The sequence below is a fragment of the Pogoniulus pusillus genome, chromosome 14 (assembly GCF_015220805.1).
Source record: "Pogoniulus pusillus isolate bPogPus1 chromosome 14, bPogPus1.pri, whole genome shotgun sequence".
Taxonomy (NCBI): Eukaryota; Metazoa; Chordata; class Aves; order Piciformes; family Lybiidae; genus Pogoniulus; species Pogoniulus pusillus.
This window is the reverse complement of record NC_087277.1, coordinates 18,886,008-18,901,939: the sequence shown is the minus strand read 5'-3', so window position 1 is coordinate 18,901,939 and position 15,932 is coordinate 18,886,008. Positions and strand designations below refer to the sequence as shown.

Below are 15,932 nucleotides of genomic sequence, written 5' to 3'. Positions count from 1 at the left end.
GTAATGAATTCATCCTGATGCTCCTGAGTTGACTCCAGACTGGGGAAAGTAATGAGTTGTGAACTCATCGGCCAGTGGAGTTGGAAAGAGGATGAAGGAAACAATTTTAGGCCTAAACCCCAAAGGACTAACTGAGAGGTTAGTTGCAGATATAATAAAACACGCCTAGGGGAAAGAAGCTGCATCCTCCTGCAGCCAAGCCCACTCTCAGATGAAAAAAATACTTGCATGGATGATAAAGGGCTGACACCAACCCTGTGTTGTCCAGGTAACACTCCAACGCCTGTAGCTGAGGAAGTAGCAGCATCTGGCCACATCAAATTAACCATTTTTTTTTTCCTTAGCTGCCTAGTTAAATGATACCAAGCACTGTGAACATACAGTCTCAGAGAAACTCCTGCTTTAGCCAAGATCAAACCTCCTTTCTCTCTTTCTGACTGCCTGGTCCTCTATCCTATTTCAGAAGGATGAGCAAAGGACCTTCATTGTCAGCTCAGCTGCACACCTGGGCTGGATTCATTTCAGGCTTTGCCTTAGAAGTATCTATGCAGCAGAAACCACAGTTTATTACCTCCAACCATGCAAACTCCCTAAACTTTGTCAGGACTGGGCTGTTTGCAGTCCCACATCAGACCAGGCTCACCCATTAATCATCACCACAGCTATCGCAACATCTGGAGCCATGCACTTAAACTGCTGAACATGAAGCTTTGCTGCTGGCAGGACACAGCCCTGTGGGCTCACAGAGCAGGTATAGAGCTGCATAAGATGGATCCTGACTAGTTCACCTGAGTTCAGCCTGTCCACCTCAGAAAATCTGGGTACCACTCCTGGAAAACACTAGTCCAGTAGGCTGCCTCTCTGCCTGCTTCGTTTCCTGCAGACTCTAACCTGTCCAGCGAGAAAACAAGGAAATAACAACTCATAGAAGTAGATGGGTGCAGGGGCACCAGCATCAACACAACCAGCTCCTTCCAGGCCCCTTCTAAAGAGGAACCCAGTCCCAATCCTACATTCAAGCATCCTTCAACCAATACATTTCTACCAAGACCAGAAGCTTGGTGCCTCTCTCAAGAGAACCTAAGAGGCAGCTCTACCCAACACCCCAGAGCCCATTCCATGACACTGTGGTGGCTGGGCCTTCACAGGGCCTGGGCAAACACAACCAACACTGTGTCTTTAAAACCACTTCAGTGCAGATGTTGTTTCCATGGTAACTAGTGGACCAAATACATTAGTGTTTCTAATAATAAACCAAACCTTCATCTTGGAAAATGTGATCCCCCCCTCCTTTTACCACCATCACCCTTCCTTTCTTCCTTTCCCCTCCCCTTTCACTGAATTAAGCCAGTATTTAGCAAGCAAGGCATAATTAGTAAATAATTGCAAGGGCCCAGTAACTCCCAGTGCCCGGGAAGACAGAGAAGAGCCAGGTGGAAGGGGGGTGGGTGGCTTTGCTCTACAAAACCAGGAACTGTCCAAAAAAGAGATGAACTACTTTAAAAAAAAATAAATAAACCCAAATAAAAGCACAAGGTGGAAGGCAGAAGTCTGCAAAGCCCCTTTCTGACCACCCTGGCATCCTCTTTGGTGCCCAGCTCCCACCCCTCTCCCTGACTCAGGGTAGAGTTGCTTGCTGACCATTTCTAGGAATCTCATACTTTTTTTTTCCCCCGGCAGGCTCCCTCCAAGACAGGCCACCGGCTCTGTGTCACTGACAGCAGCCAAAACTTCACAACTACTCCCCTCCCCAGGCTGGCGTGGAGACTCACTTATCCCTCCCCAAAAGTGCCGAGCAGGAAGAAGCACCCCGGAGCAGGCAGACGAGCGAGATGCAGTGATGGGGACAGGAGCGGCAAGCGGCGCTTCCCCCCCACCCCAAAAATAATAAGACACGTGCAAAGATTCCGTGCGTGGGGAGCCCACGAGAATGAGCAGCCCGGCGGGGATTGGCCACCCCCCTACGTTTAGCGACATCCCAACTGAAAGGCACAGCGCAGGGATGGAGGAATGGGAGGAAGCAGGGAGAAGGCAGCCCCCAGTATGTCGTGTGGGGTGTCCTCTACCTCCTCCCAGCCCAAAGCTGCGGTGTCAGGAAGGGGAGAGGAAGGGCGGCGGGGAACGGGGATGGGGCGGGGGGGCAGAAGGTGATGCAAACCCTCACGCTGTGTCACTACGAAGCCGGCGGCACCAGACTGCAGCAGGGCTGGGGTCTGTCCCCGCCGCTTCTCCGCGGTACCCAAAAGCTTCACGCTGAGAATGCTCCACTCCATCCCGGTCGCATTTCCCCCCCTCCCTTCCCTTCTCTTTCTTTCTTTGTGTCCCGTTGTCGTGCCCCCTTCCCCGTCTCCCCCCACCACCTCCACACACTCCATGTGTGTGTCCCCCACCAAATGCATTCCCTCTGCTCCTCCCTCCGCGCCGCCGCCGGCGGGACTCACCATGTCGGGGCTGAGCTGGGCTAAGATGGCGAAGGCGGAGAGCCGGTCACACAGGCACTTCGTCCGGGAGGCGTCGAGCGGGACCGTTCGGCAGCCGCGCCAGGACCAGGAGCCGGGCGGAGAGGCGGAGGCGGAGGCTCTGCTGGAGGGAGGGAGGGACGGGGCGGTGGAACGGGGAGAGAGAGGGAGAGCGACCGTCAGGGCGGGCGGGGAGAGGGCATCGTATGTCGCCCCCCCCCCGGCTCGGCTCGGCTCCTCACAGCTGCCTCCCATTCTCACTAGAATCCTCAGACCACCCCCAGCACTCGACCTGCATCGCCTAGTCCTAGTCCTGGTCCAAGTCCTTATCCTAATGCTGGTCCTGGCTCTGATTCTAGTTCTGGTCCTAGTAATGGTGCTAGTCTTGGTTCTGAACCTGATCCTGGTCCATCCCCTCTCTGACTATCACATCCCCCATGCATGCAAACATTCCCCTCTACGCCCTCCCAACCCACTCCCAGGCTGGCCTGTCTCACTCTCCCCATATATTACCTCCCTAACCTTATAACCCACATATCCCATGTCTAACCACACAGTCTTGTCCCATGTATATGTATATGGATGCATAACCCTGTGATATACACCCCATACAGTGACACCTCATTCGATAGCTCTCTCCCACATATCCCATATACAGATACATAACCCTACAGCCCTGTCCCATATATGGATGTATAACGGGATGGCCTTGTCCCACATGCCCACTATGCAGACACATAACCCTATAGCCCCTTGACACCTACACTGTACATGAGTAGCCCTGTCCTACACAACTCAAATACCCTGTCCCACATATTCCATCTGTGGATGGATAACCAGATAGACCTGTTCCATAGACAACTTGCTTCCCCCATATCCTTATTCCTCACTCCACAGAGATGTGTTCCCTCTATCTTGCCCATCCTTCCCCATACAGACCTTCCTCAGCCACACAGGAGTGATCTTCTTCCCTCTTCACACCCTCTTCAACCCCTGACTCCCTCAAATTACTCCACAGGCACTATCCTCTCCTCCCTACCCCTCCACTTGTGCCTTCCACCTCCCCTTGTTCCCTTTGCCTCAGCTCCCCGGGCCCAGGATCTCCATAGGTCATGACAAATTCCCCTTCAGACCTCCCCCACACCCTCAGAGTTCTAGGAATGGCAGGGAAGTCCCTGCCTCATGATCACAGGGACCTCAAGTGATTGAAGAGACAGAGTCCCTGCTTTTACATGGCATCCTTTCACACTTAGGTAGAGTAGCAGAGTGAGGAAGCAGTCACATGTGGGAAGAGCTCTATGTGAAGTTGTCCTTCATTCCACAGGTGGGATTGTTTCACTGGAAGCAGTTCTGGCAGCCCCATCTCCATGTGAGCACTGAGGGCTGAGTCAGGGAAAAGGGGAATGTCATGCTCTGCCTCACATTCTGGGGTACAGTCACTACCTGAAAAGGACAGCCATTTTCCACCCACTGCTTCTGTGCCTTGTCCAAACCACTCTCCTGAAACAGGCTCAAGTAGCGGTGCAAATGAAGAGAGTAAGCACAGAAATGCAGTGGCTGGGCAGAAGGTCAGGAACCATGCTGAACACTTGGGCTTTTCACTGGAGCCTGGAGAAAGGATGTGGAGGCACAGCAAAAGGATCATATGCCTTCACGGGAGGAACATGGGTGTAACATGTCCTTTCTCCACATCTGACCATCCTCAGAGGAGGGCACTTAGGCAAGAATGCCAGCAGCAAGCTCAGGGCAGCTCCAGATGGAGTCAAGCTGCTCAGAAGCCTTAGGTATATCACAGATGGCCTGGACTTCACTTTATTGCTGACTCCAGCAGACCTGCCTTGATTTGCAGAAATGTTTTTTTGCAGATCTGGACTCCATGCACACACTGACCTGCTCCTCACACAACGAGACCTCCTTCCACCTCCCTAAACACTGTGTAAGCAAGAGAACAGGCTGGGTAACAACAGGATACCAGAATATCAACACCTGCTCTTGATTCCATTGTTGTTATCTACTGGAGTCAAATTTAACACGTGATGCTGGGCATTCCTAAATTGTCATTGTTTTGGATTAAACACTTTTCATAGTAAAAAAAAAAAAAAAAAAAAGAGTTTACTGTAGAAATTGTCAGTAACACATGAACTATTTTATTTTCTAGCGCTCATCCCCAGCTTTCTAAGTGTCTGGATCCTACTGCATGTGCATCCAGCTGTTAGGACATAAGTATATCTTAGAATCACAAAATTATAGAATGCACTGGGTTGGAAGGGGCTTTTAGTCAAACCCCTCTGCAGTAAGGTGGGACATACCCAACTAGATCAAGTTGCTCACAGGCCCTTCAAGCCTGACCTTGAATGTCTCCAGGAACAGAGCTTCCACCACCTCCCTGAGCAACCTGTTCTGCCAGCTCCAAAGTAAAGAATTTCTTCCCTAATGTTCCCTGGATAGCTCTTCACTGAGCTCACTCACATTATTTCCTTGGGGCTCTGAGGTCCAGGCACCTTTTGCATTGAAAACCTTTCATGGAAGAGTCTGAGACATCCAAGGCCAATCTCAAAGGGAATACAAATTCTACCCTCTCCAGTATGTGCTGTCTATATATCCGAAAACTGCACTAGCCAGTAGTGCTCTTCATTCAGTTCAGTTTTGGGCCTCTTACTACAAGAAGGATATTAAGCTGTCGAAGTGTGTCCAGAGAAGGGCAATGAAGCTGGTGAAGGTTCTGGAGAACAGGTCTTGTGAGGAGGAGCAGCTGAGGGAAATGGTGTTGTTTTAGCCTGGACAAAATGAGATCTCACTCTCTACAGCTCTCTGACAGGAGGTTGGAGCAGGGTGGGTGTTGATATCTTCTCCTTAGTAACAAGTGGTAGGACAAGAGGAAACGGCCTCAAGTTGCACTAGAGAAAGTTTAGGTTGGACACTATAAGAAACTTCTCTGAAAGGGTTCTGAAATACTGGAATAGATTCCCCAGGGAGGTGGTTGAATTTCCATCCCTGGAGGTGTTCAAAATACAGAGCAACATGGTGCTGAGGGACCTGGCTTAACATGAGACTTAGCTGAGTTAGGTAATGGTTGGACTTGAGAATCTTGAAGGTCTTTTCCAACCAAAACAGTTTCATGATTCACTGTCACTGGGACAAATGCCTCATTTATGATGTGTACAAGTAGTGCTAAGCACTCAGACTCTACCAACCAGCCCTGCATTCTCATAAGCAGTGTTCATTTTGCTTCACAAAATCTGCTTTCCATAACTTGATTGCTATTAATTTCTCTGTTTTAATGAATATGACATTATTCAATTATCATCATCAGATTACCCACAAGCCCCTGATTTTTTGGATCCTGTATTAAATGTTGCATTAGTGTGCCTAGGACAGTTGCAAGGCAGGCAGCTCTGGTGTGGTGCTAACAGACAGTCTCCTCTCTCCAGATTTTGGGAACATTTCCATGCTTCGCAGAGTAATAGAATCAGAGAATGGTAGGGGTTCAAAGGGAGATCCCATCCCTCTGCCAGAGAAGGATCACCTCAAGCAGATCACATGGGAACACTTTCAGGCAGGCTTTGAAGATCTCCAGAAATGGAGACTACCACCTCTCTGGGTACCTTGTTCCAGTGCTCTTCCACCCTCAAAGTAAAGAAGTTCCTTCTCATGTTAGATGGAATCTTCTATGTTCATATTTATGTCCATTACCTCTTGTCCTATCACTGGGGATGACTGACAAGAATTTGGCCACATCTTCCTGACACTCACCTCTTAGGTATTTGTCAGCATTAATAAGACTGCCCCTCAGCCTCCTCTTCTCCAAGCTAAACAGACCCAGCTCTCTCAGCCTTTCCTCATATCAGAAATGTTCCAGTCCTGATCACCTTAGTAGCCCTGTGGTGGACTTCTTCCAGTAGTTGTCTTTCTTGAGATGGGGTGCCCCAGACTAGACACAGTACTCCAAGTGAGGCCTCACCAATGAAGTGTAGAGGGGGAGCAGAACTTCCCTCAGCCTACGGGCCATACTCCTCTTTAATGCATCCCAGGATACCACTGGTCTTCTTGGTTGTGAGGGCACACTGCTGGCTCATGGTCATCCTGTTGTCTGCCAGGACTCTTACCGAAGAGCAATGATCCCAAATTAGCCTTCTCCTGCTCTTCTCAATTGCTTGCATTCAAAATTGCTCCATCCTGCTTCTCCTATAAACATCTTACTTTATGAGATGATGCATAGCATGTTTTCTAGCTGCAGGTGTAATGGAAAGGATTTCATTAGCCTGGGATGTGGATGAAGTAACGAGGCTCTCTTCCAATTACAGAGCACAGGCCTTTATTGGGATTTCTGCATTATTATAAATACATCCCTCATTTCTAGCTAGTCACAGACCAATACTATTAAGGGCTTCACTTTGCTTTTAGTAGTCTCTAAATTTGCCTTTTTTATTCTTTTTAACCATCCTGAACAATAAAACTTGTATCTTGTTTTTTATTTCTCTCGTCTTTTCCAAGCTTTTAATTTGCATTCATAGACTCACAGAATGGTAGGGGTTGGAAGTGACCTCTGAAGATTATTGAGTCCAAACCCCTGCCAAAGCAGGAACACCTAGGGCAGGCCACACAGGAACACAACCAGAAAAGTCTTGAAAATCTCCAGAGAAAGAGATTCCACAACCTCTCTGGGCAGCCTGTTCCAGTGCTCCATTATCCTTAAAGCACAGAAGTTTTTCCTCGTGTTGAGGTGGAGCTTCCTGAGTTCCAGTTTGTATTCGTTGCCCCTTGTCCTGTTACAGGTCACCATTGAGAGAAGACTGGCACCTTCTTCTTCACACCCATCCTTCAGATATTTGTAAACATTAATAAGGTCTCCTCTCAGTCTTCTCCAGGCTAAACAGTCCCAAGTCTCTCAGCCTTTCCTCATCAGATAGATGTTCCAGTTCCTTAATCATCATAGCCCTCTGTTGGCCACTGTCTTGTAAATCCCAGTCCCTCTTGAAATGAGGAGCCTGGAACTGGATACATCACTCCAGATATGGACTCATCACAGCAGAGTAAATCATGAAAAGAACTTCCCTTGATCTGCTGGCCACACTTTTTGTAATGAACTGCAGGATACCTTTGGCCTTCTTGGCCACAAGGGCACATTGGTTGCTATCAATTTATCCTTGGTCTCTATCTCTGCAACAGATTTTACTTTCCCTCAAAAACCAGGCTGTTGTTGAGATACTGAATTTGCTTTTTTGTTTGTTTGTTTGGTTTGGTTTTGTTTAGTTGGAGCTTTTTTTCAGTGCTGCAGTGATTTTTTTTCACTTATGGCTTTGAGGGTATCTAGAGAATTGCTCTGAAAAGGACTCCTTATTATCCTTTACTTTTTCTGGTTAAAGCAAGATTTCATGACACATGCTTGAATCTATTAAAGTATCAACTCTGTACACTGACACATACATACAGCCCCTGACCTCAAGCAATCTAAGCTTTCTTGATGTGTGAATGCAATTGTCTTAATGCTACCTTCAGTCTCCAAGATCAGCCTTACTCATTTACTAGCTTTCAGAGCAGACCAGGACAGATCTGAGCCATGTTAACAGAAATAGATTCATCCAAAAGAAAAGGGGAAAAAAAAACAACCCCCCACACAAAAGGGCAACAAAAAGAGATCAGAAAGCTGACCAAACTAGGAAACCCCAGGGAAGATATCAGAAAATAAATACACTCCTTAGATCACAGAATCGCAGGATATTAGGGATTGCAAGGACCTCTAGGGATCAACTAGCCCAACCTCCCTGCTAGATCCACCTAGAGCAGGGTGTACAGGACCACATGCAGCTGAGTCTGGAACCTCTCCAGAGAAGGAGACTCCACGACCTCTCTGAGCAGACTGGTCCACTGTTTCATCACTCTCATAGGAAGTAAGTTTTTCCTCATGTTCAGGTGGAATTTCCTGTGTTCCAGTTTGTGCCCATTGCTCCTTGTCCTGTCACTGGCCACCACTGAGAGGAGTCTGGACCCATTCTCCTGCCCCCTACCCTATAGCTCTTGCTGAGCATTGAGCCAATCCCTTCTCAGTCTGCTCTTCTCCAGGATAAACAGACCCAGGGCTCTCAGCCTTTCCTCCTCACAGAGATCTCACCTCAGCATCTCTGCAGCCACCACTGGACTCTCTCCCTGTCTCTCTTTAACTGGAGAGCCCACAACTGGACCCAGGACTCCAGATATGGTGGCACTAGGGCAGAGTAGATAGGAGACACAACCTCCTTCAACCTGCTGGCCACACTCTTCCTAAGGCACCCCAGGAGACGTTTACACCTTCCTAGCCATAAAAGCACACTGCTGGCTCATGGTGAACTCGTCCACCAGCACTCCCAGGTCCTTTTCTGCAGAGCTACTTTCCAGCAGGTTGCCCTAACCTGTACTGGTGCAGGGCATTGTTCCTCCCCAAGTGCAAGACTTAATAATTTCCTTTGTAGATGCTGCTTCTGGACTCACACTGCCATGGTAGAAAAGCTGACATAAGAGCAGTGAATGTCATATCAGAATAAAGTCTATTCAAGACCAAAGAAAGACCTGGACTGATTTGATAGCCATTTCTAGGTGCACATACAGAAAGAGCACAAAGTGATATCTAGGCAAAAAAGAAATAATTAATAATTATAATAACCACCCTTTGCTATTCCAAGGCATGGTCTGCTGCCTGCTTATTTATCCCATTGGATTCAAAGAAGTCAATTGGATCAAAGCCATCCAATTTTTACTTTAAAAGCTGTTATAAATCACATAAAGGATGGGTGCTGTGGGATGTGCTGAGTCAGGAACTTGCTGTAAATCACCTCAGATTAAGTCCAACTATGCAATTTGATACAAAATGAAAATCTGGACCTCATCATCACCAGAAGTGATTATTAATTAGTTACTACCAGTTATTAAACTACTCAGAATATTCAAATGCTTGGTGTTCCAAAGAGCATGTCCATTCCTATGGTTTTAAGTTCCTCAGAAGAATAAATCTTCTCTCATCCTTCCTCTTTGCAAATCTCTTTTATTACCTATTCTCTTTGACCTGCAGTCCTTGTGATATGAACACCTCTCCACTTGTTTGGGATGTGGCTTGGAGTTGGGTCGAGTGAATCGCAGAATCATAAAATCACAAAAATGGTCTGGACTGGAAGGCACTTCCAAAGGTCATCTAGTTTAACCCCCTCTGCAGTCAGCAGAGGCATCCTCAACTAGATCAGGTTGCCCAAAGCCTTGTTGAGCCTCGCTCGCTATCTCCAGGGATGGAGCCTCAACTATATCCCTAGGCAACCTGTTCCAGTGTTCCACTATCTATATGGTAAAGAACTTGTTTCTAACATCCAGTCTAAATCTACTCTTCTCTAATTTCAGACCATTGCCCCTCATCCTATCACTACAGGCTTTTGTAAACAGTTTCTCTCCACCCTTCTTGTAGGCCCCCTTCAAGTACTGGATGGGCCATGGTGAGCTTGTTGTGTACTTGGGGGGTGTGTGTGTGTGAACGTCTGCAAGTACAGGTTTCATTCTGAACCTTTATCTTCTCAACAAAACCTTATATACAGCAGAAAAATACACTGCTTTTGTGATGGAAAACTCATGCTTACAGCTCAAAGAGAAAAAAAAAAAGGCATAATTTGAGAGATTCACAAATATTGAGTCCAGGTACACTAATAAGGAAGTGGAATAATTTCCAGGCAGTCTCAAGAGGAGACGGAAGAAAGGAATTCTACTAAAGGGAAAATGTGGGTAGAATATTAGAGAACAATGTAGTCAGACTGATTACAAGCCAGTCAAAGAGGAATTGTAGTAATCCCCAAACCAGATTGGCGTAAAAAACATTGTACTGGAAGGGTTAGCAGGAAAGCTGACAAGTTGGTTCTGTCTCTAATGTCTCTGGTCAGATTTATCTCCAGTGTAATTCCAATGATGTTCCGCAGCAAAAAATGTTGCACCATATGTTACAACATGACTATGAACATTATTTGAGCACTTGATGGGAAAAAGCAATTAAGCACTGTCTTGTAGATTTAAATAGGAGATAAGCACATGCTTAAAGACCTTCCCAAACAGAAATGCTGTTCTGAATCGAAATTTGCACAAATGGAGAAGCTTTGCTGAGGCATGGATCAAGAAGAGGTTTTAAAAAGAGGGATGTATATTTGAGACTCAAATAATACAATCTCCAGAGGTTTCTTCCCACCTCAATGATTCTGTAGTTCTCTGATACTTGTTTCACATGGGCCACTCCCCCCCTCACTAACCAGGCAGGTCGTGCAAGTGCTTGGCATGCATCCAGCTGGCAGATTGATTATTAATTTGGAGAATGAACCAGAGATGAAGTCAAATTTAATCCTTTTTGTGGGATTCCCAAAAGCAATTTTCATTTCCAGCCAAAGGCTGCCCCAGAGCTCCTTTCAAACACTTTGTCTCTGCACAATAGTTTGGGACAGGAAAAAAAAAATAAAAATAAAAAAAAAAGAAAAAAAAAATTGGACACTCATTGTGCTGCAGTCAGTGTGTTAGAGTCACCGTTTCTGCAGGATCTCAGGGTTGGGTTAATAAGTGGGTGATTCCCAGGAAAAAAGGGACATGACAAAAATTGCACCGTTTGAGGAAAAAAAAAAAAAGTTGATTAAAAAACCAAAACAAACAAAACAGAACAAAACAAAGGAAAAAAAATATATGAACCTTTGCTTGGCTGCTAAAACAGTCACTAAGGATCTCTTACCAGGCAGGCAAACACTGAAATAAACAAAACTCTAAGTTGAAGATGGAGTTTATTGCTCTAAATGCTTGGGAGATTTTGGATGCTGTCAGTTCCAAAGGAGAAATCATACTTTGGTTATTTAGACCTTTCTAAGAGTTGAATAAACCCCTCAAAACTGTTTCAGAAGGGTCATCATATTATCCATAAGATAATTTTGCCTGTCTGTGATCAAACTGCTGACTGAAAGTCAGGCTGAGCTCTCAGCTGTGCTACTGAAAATACTGTGAGACATCTCACACATCCAGCAAGTCAGTCTAGGTTACTGGAGGAAAACCTGTCCTCCTAGGAAGACCATGCACTTGTGTGTCTCTGGAATGGATGTGTAGCACCCGTTTGATTACATCCATGTAACCCAATCTGAAAACTGAAGGTTCAACGCAGTAAAAGATTGACCAACACTTTTCCTTCAGTCATGCCAAAGAAATCAAATGTCATCAACCTCATTTAGCTTGCAGCCCAGAAAGCCAGCTGTATCTGGGATGCATCAAAAGCATCATGGACAACAGGTTGAGGTAAGTCATTCTGCCCCTCTGCTCCACTCTGATGAGACTTCACCTGGAGCACAGGATAGTCCTCAGCACAAGACAGTCTTGTACTCCCTGGAATGGGTTCTGAGGCCACAAAAATGATCAAAGAATGGAACAACTCTGCTATGAAGAAAGGCTAATAGAGTTGGGGTTGTTCTGCCTGGAGAAGAGAAGGGTCTGGACAGACTTTTTTGCAGTCTTTCAGTACTTAAAGAGGCCTATAAGAAAGATGGGCACAGAGGTTTTAGCAGGATCGGCTATAACAGAACAAGGGAACTAACAGAGGGGAGATTTAGACTAGATCTAAGGAAGTAATTTCTTACACTGAGAGTGGAGAGACACTGGCTCAGGTTACCCAGAGAGATGGTTGATGCCCCATCTCTTGAAACATTCCAGGTCAGGTTGGATGAGGCTCTGAGCAACCAGCTCTAGTTGAAGATGTCCCTGGTGACTGCAGCAGGGTTGGAGTAGATGTCTTTTAAAGGCTGAATCAAGGGCTGCATGTGATGATCTTATAGATCTCTTCCAACCCACAACACTCCAAAAGTCTATGATAAGGAAACTGAGGCACAAAACCAAGGTGTGAATTAGACACAGTCATGGAAGGGAACACAAACAGAGCTCTGGTCTTTGGAGTAAGCAGTCACTCCTGAAACTCCTGAGCTACATTGCACCCCAGTCAATAAATACATCCATACATCCTTTGGCTGACTTCCCTGGTTTCTTTACAGAAAGACAAAAAGCTCCACATCTCTGAAGCCACTCTAAACCTTTCTCCTCAGTTGCTGAGGGACCTCTCTGTCTCCTGAGGAGCTTTTCTTGGCAGTGATGCCCTTTTTCTCACCTCTACCCTGACAGCACAGACCTGGTACTGAACAAAACAATTTTCTGCCATTAGGGAAGAATCAATAATCAGATTAGCAGCTATCATTAAATTAGATCTTTGGGGGGAAAAAAGAAACAAGCAATGAAAATGAGGGGAAAAAAATGAAAGAAACAAAAGTCTACTATTGATCCAGTTGCTTGATGCAAGGAAAATTAAACCAGACCAGGAATATTAATTTCATTATTCTGTCATAGGCCTCTAATTCCAGGTGTTTTCAGCTGATTTATTTCAGAACTGGCACAAGCAAAATTAAGATGAGGATTTAAGAAAAGATGTATGACCTAGGGGAACTGAGGGATACTTGGGATTTTTTCCAGGTACTTTTCTTTCTTTTTTTGTTGTTTGATTGATTTTGTTTGGTTGGTTTTTTTTTTGTTTGGTGGTTGGGGTTTTTTTTTGGGGGGGTGGTGGTGGGGAGAGAGGATGAACAGACAGGAAGCTAGTTACAAAATGGTTAAAAGCAAGGCTGTTCCCCAGCTATGAATTTGTAATCAGGGCTAACTGAATTGGAGCATTTTGCAGGGGACAAGGTTACTTATGATCTGTAAATTAGCCCCAGTCAAAAAATAAAATTAAACAGCCCATATGCAGCATCCAGTCTGGAGCCTTAATTAACATAAACAATGTTAAAACACACAAAGAAATACATACTATCATTGAAATAAAGCATATGGCTGACTAAATACCCAAAAGATTATCTGGAGATAATCTTTTCAGACACTATAAATGCAGCTGATGCAGAGCTGACTCTCATCAGAAGGCCATGCCATCCCACTGGAGAAGAAGCTCAGCACTTCCCAACACCGTCAGCCTCCTGGGCTTTGGACTCTGCTGCTTGAAATCCAGAGCATGTGGTCGATAGTTAATGAGCACTCTCCACCTTTGCAGCCCTGCTCTACAGCTCCAGAAGAAGGCCTGAAATACAAACATCTGCTCTTGCAGAGGAAACCTGCACCATGGTCTCCAAAGACTTGCCTCAGTGCACAAGGAAGGGTGACAGAGGAGAGGAGAACTTGGTCACTTGGTCTATACCTCATGTTTGCAATTTTCTTGCACTTTTCTGCCAAAGTTCCTTTCCAAAGGTAGCAGCAGGACAGATGTTTCACTGGGATGGACCTCCAGAAGAGCCACTCTGCCCAGTATGTCCCACTCAGTGAGGAACTGAATAATCCTCAACATGTGCCAAAACCTCAAAACTGTGTCACAGAAGACCGAACAACATGGACTGCATAGAGAAGAAATGGAGAAACTAAAGACACTGCTACTGTCCTTGGTCTTCAAAAGAGAAACAAATGTGAACATTTCTCTGAGGTGTCACAATATTCATGTTGCAGAGGAAACAAGTTGAACAGTAACTACAAATTGAACCCAAGAACTACTCCTACCTGAACCTAGTTCATAGAATTATGGATGGATTGGGGTGAAAGGGACATTTAAAGGTCATCTAATCCAAATCATCTTCAATGAGCAGGGACATACTCAACCAGATCAAGTTGCTCAAAGCCCTATCCAACCTGACCTGTCTCCAGGGATGGAGCATCAACTACCTCTCTGGGCAATCTGGGCCAGTGTCTCACCACCCTCAGTGTGGAAAAAAACAAAACCAAAAAAATCTTCCTTAGATCTAGTCTAAATTTCTACTCTTTAAGTTTTAAACCATCACTCCTCATTCCGTTGCATAACTGATTGTCTCCATTGTTCTTATCAGCCCTCCGAGTACTGAATTCTGCAATGTCTCTCCAGAACCTCTTCTTCTCCAGGCTGGACAATCCCCTCTCTCTCAGACTGTCTTCATAGGTACAGTGTTCCAGCCCTTTCATAATTTTTGTGGCTTTCTCTGCACCTGCTGTAACAGGTCCATGTGTTTCCTGGACTGAGAACTATAGAGCTGGATGCAGTGCTCCAGGTTGCCTCTCACCAGAGTGAAGCAGAGCAGTAGAATCCTGTCCCTTAACCTGCTGGCCATTCTTCTCTTGATGCAGCCCAAAATACAATTGGCTTTCTGAGCTGTGAACTCACATTGTCAGATCATGTCCAGCTTTTCACCCACCAGCCCTCCCAAGTCTTTCTCCACAGGGCTGTTCTCAACCCCTTCAACTTCCAATCTGTATGATAGTAGGGACTGGCACAGAGTGTGGGCAGGATTTTGTAGTTGCCTTGTTGAGCCTCATGAATTGCACACAGAGCCACTTTTCAATCTAGTCCAAGTGAAAAAAAAAGACAAAATACTGATCTAGCCACTCCATGATGGGAGGCCACTATTTCTGGTCATTGGTTAACAATTACAGGTCTGATTCCTTCCAGGGCATCACAGCTCAGCTTACACACATCATAAATTTGGCTTGAAGTATCATGAGATGTTTTTTCTTTTTCTTTTCATAGCATATTTGAAGTCTTTTTCTCTTGTGGGTGTTCTCCTTTAAAAGGATGACATTTTCAAACTCCTCTACAGAAACTTGTGAAATAGAGACAGAAAAGCCTACAGCTCTCTATAATCCCTGACTTTATATCTTTAAGAAAAAAGAAAAATCATTCTGAGATTTAGCTATGCTGCAAACACTGTATCATCAGGTTGGCTCACCTGTCAGTGACTGCAGAAGATGACCTTGGACTGCTTTCCACAGTAGATCAGCATTTTGTCCATCTGAGACTTAAGCCTCCTGTTCTTAACTCACTATTGATGTCCAGAGCTAAAAGCTGCATTACAGCATTTCAAAAAATTGGAGAATCCTAGAATGGTAGGGACTGGAAGGGACCTCTGGAGATCATCTAGGCCAACCTTGCTGCTGACACAGGTTCACCTAGATCAGGTTGCACAGCTATGTCGGTTTAGGCCCTACCTCTTAATCTTACTTTGGGGCAATGTTGCCCCACTGGAGCTTCCCTATTACATCAGAATATCAGAGAAATAAATTTATTAGACATCAGGATCATCTTGGGGAAAAGGTGAAAAGAGGAGCTATTGGCAAAGTATTTTAAAGAGGATTTGGGATTGTGGTTGACTTTTCTGAGTGGAAGGAAGTCTATCAGTGGGACAAGGGGCAAGTGGAAAGGTGAGCAGAAAGATGGTTGGTCTCATTACCATATAAGGCTCCTTTCCAGCAAAGGACAAGGTGAAATCAGTGAGTGATAGATCTGTCTCCTTCCCACCTCTATGTGACATTCACAGCTGCTTATCCAGGCTTTGCAGGACTGTTTGCTCCCAGGGCAGCTCCCTCAGTCTCCTTGACTAGAGAGTTTGCATGGAAATGTTTCAGCAGGTCTTTCAAAGCGACAGTGGGAGCCGAATGGGCTGTTGT

At 45.6% G+C, this 15,932-nt stretch overlaps 1 protein-coding gene across 14 annotated transcripts in view; it reads right to left on the bottom strand.

Annotated features, from left to right (window-relative positions):
* Nucleotides 1-15,932, bottom strand: part of ADGRB1 (adhesion G protein-coupled receptor B1) — a 313,454-nt gene that overhangs the window by 92,796 nt on the left and 204,726 nt on the right. For 10 of the 14 annotated variants that reach the window (XM_064154394.1, XM_064154392.1, XM_064154395.1 and 7 more), the window contains one exon: nt 2,442-2,583. In XM_064154394.1, the coding sequence (XP_064010464.1) occupies nt 2,442-2,583 (142 nt within the window). The remainder of the gene's footprint in view (nt 1-2,441; nt 2,584-15,932) is intronic. The other 4 variants (XM_064154405.1, XM_064154393.1, XM_064154399.1 and 1 more) reach the window with 1 other exon arrangement.